The following is a 15,084-nucleotide window of genomic DNA, read 5'->3' as shown; positions in this document are numbered from 1 at the left end:
ATACATTATATATATACATATACACATATATATACATATACAAGTATATATATGCATATACATATGCACATATTTATACATATGCGTATGTATACATACAATTATTTATATATGCATATGTACATATGCATATATACATATGCATGTACATATAGATATACATATATATATATATGTGTGTGTGTGTGTGTGTGTACATATACATATATGATAATTGCTACTTCTTGACAGAAGTTTGCCATCTCTTCAGTTAACTGTTATGCGTCTGTGTGCACGTTGTAATTTTGTAATCCAGCTTAATTTCTACATGAAAGTACACATATGTGAAATAAAACTTTTCTTACTTGTAAAGGTGATCGTATGATAATATTGTGAATCCTCGAACGTCGTGTCAGGCTATTTTTAGCTTTGTTTATTAGATCACAAATATGACAACTTAACGTTGCCGGATGTGTTGTAAAAGCCTCCTTATAAGACTGGCGTTCCTTTCTTTGATTGTGTGATCTTAGATGATTTGCAAAACCAGCTTTTGACAAAAGATATCTGCCACATACAGTGCACTCCAGTTCCTGTTGTAATTTCTCTGGCATTATATTTTCGTCCTGATTTCTTAAAACACGGTTTAAGACAGCAATATCTACATGCTGCTCTTTAAAAATCTTACAATTTTCTCTGATGGTTTTTCTCCACAATTATAGATCTTTCACTTGGGCTTCAAGTTATGTACATCCATCTCAAGTATTTTTAAGTTATTTTTCAGAGAATCCTTAAACAATTTTTTTTGTATATATTTTGGTCTTTTACCCAAATCTATCTTGACATAAAACAGTTGTTTAGAAAATATTTTGTCCCCTATCCTAACCAAGTGTCCAGTCCAGTGCTTCTGATTTTGAATGATTTTCATTTCAATACTATTATTATTTAATTGTTCCATATTATTACTATTTGATCGCTCAAGGTCTACAGTGTCAGGCGTTAGAGTCCTCCAGTTAATATTAAGTATTATCCAAATACAACTTTGGTGAAACCTTTACAATAACTTGAGATGTCTTCTATATGTTGTTCAAGTCTCTGATCCATACAGCAACATAGTGATAACGCATACTTCGTAAAAACTTAGCTTTGTTTTTGATATGATTCCTCGATTTGACCACACGCGTTTCTCCAGTTTGCCAAAAGCAGAACTGGCTTTGGCTAATCTGTGATTTATCTCAGCATCTAACGTACAGTCCTTACTCAGTGTACTACCCAGATAAACAAAATTGTCCATGACATTTAATTTCTTACCATCAACCAAGATATTTGGTTCGACATATAGCATTCATAAAGAAGGGGAAAACATATGTTTTTTGATTATAAGTCTAAAAGCTTTACTTGTTCATAATCATCTGTGTGTGTCTGCTTTTGAATGTGAAACAAAGTCTGCATCATCTGCATAGAAAAGTTCAAGAACAACGTTCTGGAAAGTTTTTGACTTTGCGTTGAGACGTCTAAAAGTAAAAAGTTTACATGATGTACGACACCAAAACTTCACTTCAATATCGCAATTGTTAAAAGCATGCACCAGCATCACAGCGAAATATATGGAAAATAATGCAGAAGCAAGTATAGCACCTTTCACTTTGTTTCACAACGTTTTTAACTGAAATTGGATCAGACAGAGATCGATTAAAGTTCACTCGGGCTTTCATATTATGGTGTACTGCTGAAGCAACACCACAAAACTGGTAGAACAGCCTAAAATCTTCCAGAATGCATTGCGATTGATAGTATCAAAAGCTTTTGTCAGATCGACAAAAACTTGATGCAAAAGCACTCGCTGCTCCCTCCATTTTTCCATTAGCTGTCACGTAGAGAATATCATGTCCATTATGCCGCAGCCATCTTTGCTGAACCCTTTTCCACTGCTTCAAGCAAGCTAATGCCTCTATAATCACCACACTCAGATTTTGATCCTGCTATTGCATCAATCCAATCTTGGGGGATAGCATAACCATGCTAAACAGCAAGGGTGAGTGTATGGATTGCATTGATAACGATAACACCTCCAAATAACAATAATTCAACAGGTATCTCATCAAGTCCGAGTGCTTTTCCTTTATTAATCTCTGTTAATGTTCTTTTGATCTCATCAATGCTGGGATTAGCCATCATCTCATCAACGACCTCCTTTTGAGGGAGACTATCAATAGCCATATTATTTACTTCAGACGGATTATCAAAAAGATCTCGAAAATGTTCTGTCCATCGTTGATCCCCTCAACATTGTTGATAAGAGCAGAACCGTCTTTAGATTTTACAGGTACCAATGTTGGATAATCCTGTGGTCCTAAAGCTTGTCTGATTTTGTAATACATATCTTTTGAATTTTTGTGGTTATAATCTGTCTGGATGTCTGCTGACAATTTGGTCCACCACTTGTTCTTCATTCAACGTGTCTCAAGCTGTACTTCTAATTTTGCTTCTTTATACACTTTTTCTGTAGTTATTTTAGTTGATCCATTAGAACAAAAACATAACTAGTGAGCCTTTTTCTCCTTCTAAAAGATTGCTGATTGTAGAGTCATTTTCAGAAAACCAATTCCGATGTTTGCTTTTCTTAAAGCCAAGAATTTCAGCTCCTTTGCTATATACTTGAGACTTGAATCATTCCCAAGTCAAATATCAAAAATGACATTAATAAATGAAATCCTAAGAGTTTCACATGCTTCCTTATTTTGTAACTTGGAGAGATCGATGCGTTTAGGCATTTTTATTCCATTGGCTCCGATGTTGTTTTTTTTTATGCTTATACACAACTTAAGTTTGGCACGAACAAGATTGTGATCAGTGTAACAATCTGCACTCCGCATAACTCTTACATATCCTGAAGATCACACTTGCGTATGATCACATAATCAAGAATATGACCATATTTTAATCTAGGGTGTGTTCAAGTTACCTTATGAATGGACTTTTATTGTTTGTACAAGGTGTTACCTACTGCAAGATTATATTCAGTGCACAACTGCAAAAGAAGAATCCCATTATCATTTACCAAGGCCATATTTTCCTAAGCTATCCCAGGTGTTGTGATTGCTTCAAACTCGTGCATTAAAGTCTCCAAGCAACAAAATCCTATCTGCTTTTGACACAATTTCCTAGATCTTGATAAAACCCCATTTTGACATTCTGCCTACTATCCAAAGTAGAGGCATATACTCAGATAGTTGAGACGTAACTATCACAAGATAAAGGTTTTACCTTTTTAAAGGTTACCCTCAGTAACATGATTCGATTACTAATTCCATAAGGTTGTTCTAACTAGATGTGACCTTTGTCTTGATAACTAACTCCTTCCCTTTTCACTTCCTTGGGTTTGCCTTTCCAGAAAAACGTATATCCTACACCTTCATCACTAAAACGGGTTTCAGATAGAGCAGCAATATCTACGATGTATCTAGCTAATTCTCTGGCAACAATAGTTTTTCTTCGCTCTGGATTAAGCGACTCTTTCATAGCGAGAAGTATCCTTACGTTGCAGATAGCAATATTCAATTTAGTTTCCTTTTTAGAATAAATCACATTGTTTTTCTTTTGTTTCCCCCGCATAAATAAACAACTGTAAGCCGCAGGATACTGACCAGTTGAAAATAGGAACAGACGATTCTTAGGTCACCTTTTCTAGACCTCTTTCATGATTTGGGTGAACAGCGCTGTCCCTTAAAAGGGCTGCTCAGTCGCAAAAAGTCCCATCGAAACTAGTTCCTGTCCTCCAAACTAACAGCGATGTTAAGATAAGCTGCCCATGTCTAAATTTGTGACTTCCAACTTGTTAGGTTTGTACACGTCAATTCAGCTCTATCGCCACAGGACTTGTAAAGAAGAGATATCTGTACAAAATGATTTTAATGATAAATGCTTGTACGACACATGTATCACTCTCTGAGCATCCACAGTCAGAAACAAGTGCAAGATAACTGGTAACTGTATCAGTCGCATATTTTGCAGACACACACACACACACACACACACACACACACACACACACACACACACACACACACATATATATATATATATATATATATATATATATATATATATATATATATATATATATATATATATATAACAATTTCGTCTCAGGAGAGGTGTGGTTGGAGATTGCGCACCTCCTGCCACAAAAATTTCACGCACAAACAACCCTTCCTGGGTATCCATAGTCTGTTCAAGACTGAAGGGTATGATGATTGCAAACGTCTTGTCAGACGAGTGCCACTCCCTCAGACACTTAATGTCCATGAACCCAGAAATGACTTTTTTTTTCTTAGTCCTACTGGTGAATTCACACGCTCACGCAGGCATGATACTGAAGACGGTCATTGAGATCAATTATTACATGTTTCCAGCATTTCAAGCCTCCATGCGTCATAACTTTTCCATCGCCACAGGACCATTTTTATAGACAAATGCCTTAGGGAGTATCTATACACAGGTGATGTTACAGAGTCTTAGCTTTGTACGACAGCTAAGTCTCTCTATCGGTTCAAAATGTTGAGATTCAGCAACAAGCAAGAGCAAGATAGCCAGCAACAAGTTAAACTGCAGACCAGCTTAATGAGGGTACTGGTCTCCCACTTTATGTTTTTTTTAATCAAAGATTTGCTTCTCCTAGAAAGATTGCCTTCACCACGGCTTATGGGAGCCCTCTCCACCCCAACACACAAACACACATGGTGCTAGTTGGCCGTTGACCCCGGAAAAGGGTATATATATATATATATATATATATATATATATATATATATATACATATATGTACATATATACATATACATACACACACACGCATATATATATATATATATATATATATATATATATATATATATATATATATATATATATATATACTGCGGGCAGGAAAAATAGTATTTTGGAGATTATATACTAGGAAACGTACAGGATAACTTAATAAGAAAGAAGAAGTAAGAAAAAGGAAATTTACTCAAAATATTGTAGCAAAGAATAGAATTTTAATGCACATAGTTGTACTATTTCTGTAAAATCCTATTAGAAAGCCTGTTTTAAACAATGCAATTAAGTAATAGAGCTTCATTGTATATCGTAATTTTTGCGTCTCTGTGATGATGATATCAGGGGGGAATGTGGCGAAAATTGTGGGAACGCAGGCTTAACTCTTAAACGGCCTCGCTGTGTGCTTTGCCGATGCAGCGTCATGATGCTGGAAAGGGTCCAAGATGGCGCCTCTGGCCTTATGCAGTCTTGAAGAATCTTGTGTGCTTTCGCGCACATATGCAAATATGCAAATTTGGAGGACTCTGTCTTTTATAAAAACAGCCCACTGGAGCAGATGGGGACAGACATGAAAACGAGTCTACGGAAAGTACCGACGGACGACACTGCTGTAGTGAGCTGAGGTTTTGCGTACTCTTTTTTTGCAACAACAGAAGTAGAATTTAACCAAGAGTTGAATATCTTGATGATAGTGAAAGAGGGAAAGAAGGAAGAAGAAGTAATCTTAGCAGGTTATACATCCCCAGTGATGCGGGATTAAACAAAGATGAGAGGAAAATAGAAATAAATACTTATCTCTTTTATACGGCATGGAAAGAAACTGGAACCTTAGTAAGATCTATATCATTCTAGTAATTATAACAGCAACCGGACTAATGAAAAAACAAACGATCTGGCAAAAGTACCTGGTGAACCAAGTGCAAGAGAGATAAACACAACTGCACTTAAAATGACTATTAGAATAATAAAAAGATCTCTCGTTTGGAATGTATGAGAGAGAGGGTGAATATATGGCATCCAGTAGGATGTCCCATACCCAGCTGGAACAAAATAAGAAACTTAAAAAAAACAAAAAACAAACAAGAGTTGGATGTCTAAACGATCGACTTACTTGTCGTCGTCTATTAATTGCCACCAGAATAAAGAGGAGAAGGATTATGGCCGAGCAGAGCATATCCCAGCCGCGTTCAATTAGGTAAATCCATTCCAGTTTATTTTCACGGACGATCCACCACCATGTCGGGTAAGAGGTCAATTTTCCAGCGCACACCTCACAAGCGATCACATTTTTCAAGATGGCGGCAATTGTAAGGGAACCTAAAATTGAAATAAGAAAATCAATCATTTCAATTCACATTTTAATTTTTCATCTAAAATCAATCAGTATAAACTGTGATGTTCTCATCAACGAGCGATCAAGAAACCAAATAAAATCTTTATACATACGTGTGTGTGTGTGTGTGTGTGTGTGTGTGTGTGTGTGTGTCTATACGTGTGCGCATTCTACACGTGCTTTTTGTTCTCTTCATCGTTGCTTCTTTTCATCTTCGCCACGCTTCATAACCGCCGCTTCATAAAGAGTCGGGTCGTCTAGACGTTATCAATCACCTCGTCCTTTGACTTAGACGAATATAACTTCTCATGCATGAATGACAAAAGAGACTTGTGCTGAATTTTCGCTAACGTTTTGCTGGAGAGAATGGACTTATGGGAAAAGAAAGGGATAGACTACATAACTAAAAATATTTCCTTCTTAACTTAAGAAATGAGCAACGCAACGGACAGAGGCATCGTAACATTCGCTTAGATAATTTCTACATTATTGGGCCGTGTTTTGTCTGCGGGCATGTAACGAAGAGACTAACTTGAAATCTTTGTTTCTCTCATTCGAAAACGTGAGGTAATGTCATATCGTGATTATTCAACTATAGAGTTTGACCTGTTGCCCAGTTCCACTTCACTCACGCCACCTGTTTGTAGATAGGTTATCGTGACACGTACTAAATGTGATTCTTATCAAAATTCACACTAGCTAACTTAGTCACTATTTACGTAGGGCTCCTAATAACAATAGTTTGGTTTGGTTTTTCTATTTTACGCCAAATATCTTGTAATCTTTAGAAGTACATAGGTCTGCTGTCTTAATTCGGTTTAGTCATATAATTATTATTTAAACCATTTTGAAAAACATTACTAATATCTATCTATATAAAGCTAGATATGTGTGTATCTTTATAGATTTCCATGCACAAGATTAATGAAACTAATTACATGATCATTTAGAATTTTTTAACACAGCCGTAAGCCGTAAATAGTTGCAATGTGGGCTTATTTATTTTCTTTTTTAGATGAGAATTGTTAATTCATAGTATTTGTTAGGACCGTAATGTAAGGGATAAGGTACTTGATAAAATTCAATTGTTAGTTACACTCTTGTGGAGGTTGAAGGTTTAATCCTCACTGAGAGCGATACTCAAAATACACTTGCGAATTATTTATTTCTACCCGGTTATGGCTGACGAAATGAGAGTATGCTACCCCCGTGGATAAAATAAAGGGTTCCATTCAGAATTCCGTACAGATTCCCGAATTTGACAGAAAGATTCTAGAGTTCAACAAAATACACTTGAAGAAGGTCGGCGGTTATATCGACTGAGACACTGTGAAAATAACATTCAAGACGAGAACAGTAGTCCGAATAATCCAAATAATATAGGCTATAATTTATGAAAATTTCGTGAAAATGTAGATATTACGATTTTTGTTAAACAATAACAGCTATTAGATATCAATTAATAAATGTCTTCAAAATTCTTGTTTGGTATATTTAAAAGGGGGTTGAGAGAGGAGAATAATATGGGTATAATCGACGATTTGAAAATTCAGACATTGCAGATTTGCATTGAATTTTATATATAATCATTAAACATTAATTAAGCAAGATTCCCTTGATTAGTGATTATTTCCCTTATATGTGCCACTATATAGGGACAGACGTAGGAGCTTTGTTAAATTCAGTTCATCTGAGAAAAAATAAAACATCCATGTAAAGAAAGGGTTGGTAGAAATTTACACAGAAGAGGATAAAGTAACCAAGCCTTAACTTTTTGCGTTGTTGGTGCGTTTATTATCTTACTTGGAAGTCTATTCCAAGGTTCAGGGATTCTGATTTAGAAAGCGGTCCTTCTTTGATTCAATCAAAACCGACGGTGAAATAGTTTCTTGGACTGTTCGTGTAAACGTCTTTCTGGTACAGGATGTCCTAAAATATCGTTTAATAATGCCTATTGATAAAATTATAGGTTAAAATGAGATCAAACGGAATGTTTTATAATAATAGGGAAACTAATAACAAATTTCTGCATATCGTAGCAATATTGGTGCACTACAATATTGGTGCACTACAATATTGGTGTACTGCATTATTGGTGCACTACAATATTGGTGCACTACAATATTGGTGTACTACAATATTGGTGCACTACAATATTGGTGCACTGCATTATTGGTGTACTACAATATTGGTGCACTACAATATTGGGGTACTGCATTATTGGTGCACTAAAATATTGGTGTACTGCATTATTGGTGTACTACAATATTGGTGCACTACAATATTGGTGCACTGCATTATTGGTGCACTACAATATTGGTGCACTGCATTATTGGTGTACTACAATATTGGTGCACTACAATATTGGTGAACTGCATTTTTGGTGTACTACAATATTGGTGTACTGCATTATTGGTGTACTACAATATTGGTGTACTACAATATTGGTGCACTACAATATTGGTGCACTACAATATTGGTGTACTACAATATTGTGTACTGCATTATTGGTGTACTACAATATTGGTGCACTACAATATTGGTGCACTACATTATTGGTGTACTACAATATTGGTGAACTGCATTATTGGTGTACTACAATATTGGTGTACTACAATATTGGTGCACTGCATTATTGGTGCACTACAATATTGGTGTACTGCATTATTGGTGTACTACAATATTGGTGCACTACAATATTGGTGCACTGCATTATTGGTGTACTACAATATTGGTGAACTGAATTATTGGTGTACTACAATATTGGTGAACTGCATTATTGGTGTACTACAATATTGGTGAACTGCATTATTGGTGTACTACAATATTGGTGAACTGCATTATTGGTGTACTACAATATTGGTGAACTGCATTATTGGTGTACTACAATATTGGTGCACTACGATATTGGTGAACTGCATTATTGGTGTACTACAATATTGGTGTACTACAATATTGGTGCACTGCATTATTGGTGTACTACAATATTGGTGTACTGCAGTATTGGTGTACTACAATATTGGTGCACTACAATATTGGTGCACTGCATTATTGGTGTACTACAATATTGGTGTACTGCATTATTGGTGTACTACAATATTGGTGCACTACAATATTGGTGCACTGCATTATTGGTGTACTACAATATTGGTGAACTGTATTATTGGTGTACTACAATATTGGTGTACTACAATATTGGTGAACTGCATTATTGGTGTACTACAATATTGGTGCACTGCATTATTGGTGTACTACAATATTGGTGCACTACAATATTGGTGCACTGCATTATTGGTGTACTACAATATTGGTGAACTGCATTATTGGTGCACTACAATATTGGTGCACTGCATTATTGGTGTACTACAATATTGGTGAACTGCATTATTGGTGTACTACAATATTGGTGAACTGCATTATTGGTGTACTACAATATTGGTGCACTGCATTATTGGTGCACTACAATATTGGTGCACTGCATTATTGGTGTACTACAATATTGGTGTACTGCATTATTGGTGTACTACTATATTGGTGCACTACAATATTGGTGCACTGCATTATTGGTGTACTACAATATTGGTGCACTACAATATTGGTGAACTGCATTATTGGTGAACTGCATTATTGGTGTACTACAATATTGGTGAACTGCATTATTGGTGTACTACAATATTGGTGTACTACAATATTGGTGCACTGCATTATTGGTGCACTACAATATTGGTGTACTGCATTATTGGTGTACTACAATATTGGTGCACTACAATATTGGTGCACTGCATTATTGGTGTACTACAATATTGGTGAACTGAATTATTGGTGTACTACAATATTGGTGAACTGCATTATTGGTGTACTACAATATTGGTGAACTGCATTATTGGTGTACTACAATATTGGTGAACTGCATTATTGGTGTACTACAATATTGGTGTACTGCATTATTGGTGTACTACAATATTGGTGCACTACAATATTGGTGCACTGCATTATTGGTGTACTACAATATTGGTGAACTGTATTATTGGTGTACTACAATATTGGTGTACTACAATATTGGTGAACTGCATTATTGGTGTACTACAATATTGGTGCACTGCATTATTGGTGTACTACAATATTGGTGCACTACAATATTGGTGCACTGCATTATTGGTGTACTACAATATTGGTGAACTGCATTATTGGTGCACTACAATATTGGTGCACTGCATTATTGGTGTACTACAATATTGGTGAACTGCATTATTGGTGTACTACAATATTGGTGAACTGCATTATTGGTGTACTACAATATTGGTGCACTGCATTATTGGTGCACTACAATATTGGTGCACTGCATTATTGGTGTACTACAATATTGGTGTACTGCATTATTGGTGTACTACTATATTGGTGCACTACAATATTGGTGCACTGCATTATTGGTGTACTACAATATTGGTGCACTACAATATTGGTGAACTGCATTATTGGTGAACTGCATTATTGGTGTACTACAATATTGGTGAACTGCATTATTGGTGTACTACAATATTGGTGTACTACAATATTGGTGCACTGCATTATTGGTGCACTACAATATTGGTGTACTGCATTATTGGTGTACTACAATATTGGTGCACTACAATATTGGTGCACTGCATTATTGGTGTACTACAATATTGGTGAACTGAATTATTGGTGTACTACAATATTGGTGAACTGCATTATTGGTGTACTACAATATTGGTGAACTGCATTATTGGTGTACTACAATATTGGTGAACTGCATTATTGGTGTACTACAATATTGGTGAACTGCATTATTGGTGAACTGCATTATTGGTGTACTACAATATTGGTGCACTACAATATTGGTGAACTGCATTATTGGTGTACTACAATATTGGTGTACTGCATTATTGGTGTACTACAATATTGGTGTACTACAATATTGGTGTACTGCATTATTGGTGTTCTACAATATTGGTGCACTACAATATTGGTGTACTGCATTATTGGTGTATTACAATATTAGTGCACTACAATATTGGTGAACTGCATTATTGGTGTACTACAATATTGGTGCACTACAATATTGGTGTACTGCATTATTGGTGCACTACAAGATTGGTGCACTACAATATTGGTGCACGACATTATTGGTGTACTTCAATATTGGTGCACTACAATATTGGTGTACTACAATATTAGTGTACTACAATATTGGTGCACTACAATATTAGTGTACTACAATATTGGTGCACTACAATATTGGTGTACTGCATTATTGGTGTACTGCATTATTGGTGTACTTCAATATTGGTGCACTACAATATTGGTGTACTACAATATTGGTGTACTACAATATTGGTGCACTACAATATTGGTGTACTGCATTATTGGTGTACTGCATTATTAGTGCACTACAATATTGGTGTACTGCATTATTGGTGTACTGCATTATTGGTATACTGCATTATTGGTGTACTTTAATATTGGTATACTGCATTATTGGTGTACTGAAATATTAGTGTAGTGCCCAATTGGTGTAATGCATTATTGGTGTACTGCAACATCGGTGCACTGCACAATTGGTGTACTGCATTATTTGTGTACTGCATTATTGGTGCACTGCATTATTGGTGTACTGCATTACTAGTGCACTGCAATATTTGTGACGTGCAATATTGGAGTACTCGAATATAAGTGCACTGCATTATTGATATACTGCATTATTGGTGTATTGCAATATTGGTGTACTACATTATTAGTGTATTGCAATATTGATGCACTGCATTATTGGTGTACTTCATTATTTATGTACTGCATTATTGGTGCACTGTATTATTGATGTACTTCATTATTGATGCACTGCATTATTGGTGTACTGCATTATTGGTGTACTGCATTATTGGTGTACTAATGCGCACTGATCCCAGAACGTAATCTGTCATTGCAACACAGATAGCTTTTCAAATTCATGTTAGATCGAAATGGTGATATTATGGATAGAAAATCAATATTGTTGGAGGTTGCAAATTTTATAGCCATAGGTTCTCAAAGCGCTCGAAATACTGAGAGTGTTCAAGCTATGAAACTTTGTTACTCGGTAGCCTAAACTTTCAGTTCCCAGACATTGTTCCGCATTGGAATTTTCTGAGCGAACACTCAAAACACTTACCCTTACTTGGATTTCCATCCATACTATTTAATAATTGCACAGAAAGTATTTCTTTGCACTATCGTTACTTTCATGACAGGTGCTTGAGTGGATTTTAATCTATGACTCCTCTCTCTAAAACATTCACAACAAACCTCGGCGAACTACAAACATTGTAATTCCCCCTCCTCTCCCTTTCTCTTTCTAAAACTAAACGAAACTGGCATGAGCAAAGTTTATTTCGTAGAACTACCTGTTTGTGGAACATAATACATGGGGGATACTTCCTAGCTGAATATAACATGGTCATTTACAAGTTCAATATAAACAAGCCTTGTTAAGCAGTCATCTTTTATAATCTAACTGTACCCAATTTCGGCCATTAGCTATCACGGTGTTGTTTCATAAGTTACCTGACACTCATTGTTCCTTATCCTTTAGTGGCCTTTGGACTTTGATAAATGTTGACTTCCTTATATAAAAAAACCTAAATAAATGCGACTGGGTAGATAACATGTAAGATTGTTACTCTAAATGTTCCTGTAATAGCTCTTAAAGTGTCAATAAAAAAAGCTCAGAAATCGTCTCCAAGAATGTGTAGCGACTAAAAGCTATCATTTGAAGGGTGAAATTTTAACAACTATATAATTTGGTTTGTTTTGTTTGTTTTGTTTTACGGAATATCAACCCTCTTCTGGTTATTAAATGTAAAATACGGTCATTTTGGTAAAAAATGTTATGCTTCAAGTTCTTTATATCTTTAAATATTAATTTATGGTGTTTGGTTTGGATGTTTTGTAGAGGGAGATTGTTGATTTTGAATTTGATTTGCAGAACATGACAGAGTTTTGCAAAGACAGAAGAAACAAAAAATTACATCAATGTTTAGTGCATTTTAGGTCAGGAATCTAGTACCTTCAGACAGCCTAGTCTGGTAGCACCACAAGAGTATGAATGAAACTATAAATCTTTATTTAAACAAGAGTAACATTAATTTTTCATTAATCTTGTTTTCGCTTCATTTTGTAAACCTTTTAAATGTGTGAGATATTTCTGTTGCACGCTAGTATTTTCTTGTTGAACACAACGATTGATTCTTATTCATTTTAACTTTCGCTAGTAAACCACGCCTAACTTTAAAATAGCATTTTTCATCGACGCATGCGCAGATTGAATGCCTTCGTATTATATTAAATGCGTCCAAAATCTGTCTGGCATTTTCACCACTTTAGGAGCAAATTAAATGTAAAGCATCACTGAATAACATATAGATGACACTAATAAACAAATAATGAGATTTTTTTATGTACTAACCTTCAAATTTGAGTTCAATCGGATTCTCAGTCTACAAATTAAAATTATTTAAATGAATATGCCATTGAGCATATTTTAAAAAATGTAAAATTTAAATTCTGTCTTAACATTTTGATGTGAAAATACTTTTCAAGCAAGGCAAAGCAATAGTTTAATAAGTGTTATTTGAACCTTGTACAGTCGGAAACAACGGTAGTATATCGACGTAAAACACGCTCGTACAAAAACATATAATGTTGAACCTTTATGTGAATCAGATTTGACAGTTTTTCTGGGAGAATATAAAAATGTCCGCAAACTAGTTTTAGTCGATCATAAACAGACGTGGCATGAAATAACGTTGTAGATATTAGGAAGCAGTGTATTCAATATTTTACATAAATATTCCTCAATGACAAACCTGTGTTTGCTTACTGTCAATAAAAAAAAACAACGCGTTAACAATTCGGAGTGTTGTTTACACCTATTTAAACACAACAAAAAGAGGTTTGCATCATTAACATAACGAATTATCCACAACTTCACTTCTACAGTCAAATCGGCAATCAGCTAAACCGATAACAACACAGAAAAGCATACAAAGTTTTGTCTTCATATTTTGAGATGCGCAAGATGTTTTCTTCATCGATTATACTGAGAAAGGAAAAGCCAACAATAGCGAACATTATATACCATTACTAGTTATATAACTAGAAAGAAGTAACTAAAACCAGCCGCAAAGGAAGAATGAATAAAGCAGCGTGCCATCAGTTAATTGAAACGGTGGCAAAACTTTATGAATTGAATTGTGCGCTTATTTTCTTCTCCAAATCTACCCTCGCCGATTACAGACCCCAAATGAATGCTATAGGAAATATAATCTGGCCTCAACTAAGAAATGATATAAGAAACTAGGGGCGTATTTTGAGATTTAAAGGCTAATAATTTTACAAAAAAATCGTCTTGTCAGAGAATCGTAGGAATCAGCATATCACTTTAGAAAAAAATAATATGCTAATAAATAAAGTCGAATTATATATATATATATATATATATATATATATATATATATATATATGTGTGTGTGTGTGTGTGTGTGTGTGTGTATGTATGTATATAATTACTAAATATATATTTCACTATCTACTTATTAGTATATATATATATATATATATATATATATATATATATATATATATATATATATATATATACTAGCAATGGGTGCCCGGCGTTGCCCGGGTGTTTGGAGGTGTATGCTGAGCAAAAAAAAACAAAAACAAAAAAAAAAAAACGGTAATTTTTTAAAACTTTGGCCCCTATTATGACCCCTTCAAATTTATTGTTTTGGGCTCAAATCAAGTTATTAAGTTAGATCCATGTCCAAAGAATCAATATCTAAAATGTCAAGTGTTTAGACCCAAAAATGTTCGGAGGAGTTTGGTAGAGTTCTCAAAGGTCAAATCGTTGAACTTTGACCTCTTAACAGCCAAATTTCTGGCCGAAACCC

The 15,084-nt window shown here is 34.9% G+C and overlaps 1 protein-coding gene across 1 annotated transcript in view; it reads right to left on the bottom strand.

Annotated features, from left to right (window-relative positions):
- LOC145296845 (G-protein coupled receptor 157-like) overlaps positions 1–15,084 on the bottom strand; it is a 375,495-nt gene that overhangs the window by 89,156 nt on the left and 271,255 nt on the right. The window contains exon 3 of the mRNA XM_080142968.1: positions 5,912–6,117. Within this exon, the coding sequence (XP_079999094.1) occupies positions 5,912–6,117 (206 nt within the window). The remainder of the gene's footprint in view (positions 1–5,911; positions 6,118–15,084) is intronic.

This window comes from Euprymna scolopes, chromosome 17, assembly GCF_053919585.1.
Source record: "Euprymna scolopes isolate OS-2025 chromosome 17, ASM5391958v1, whole genome shotgun sequence".
Classification (NCBI taxonomy): Eukaryota; Metazoa; Mollusca; class Cephalopoda; order Sepiida; family Sepiolidae; genus Euprymna; species Euprymna scolopes.
Note: the sequence above shows the minus strand (reverse complement) of the source record. Positions and strands in the feature narration are given on the sequence as shown.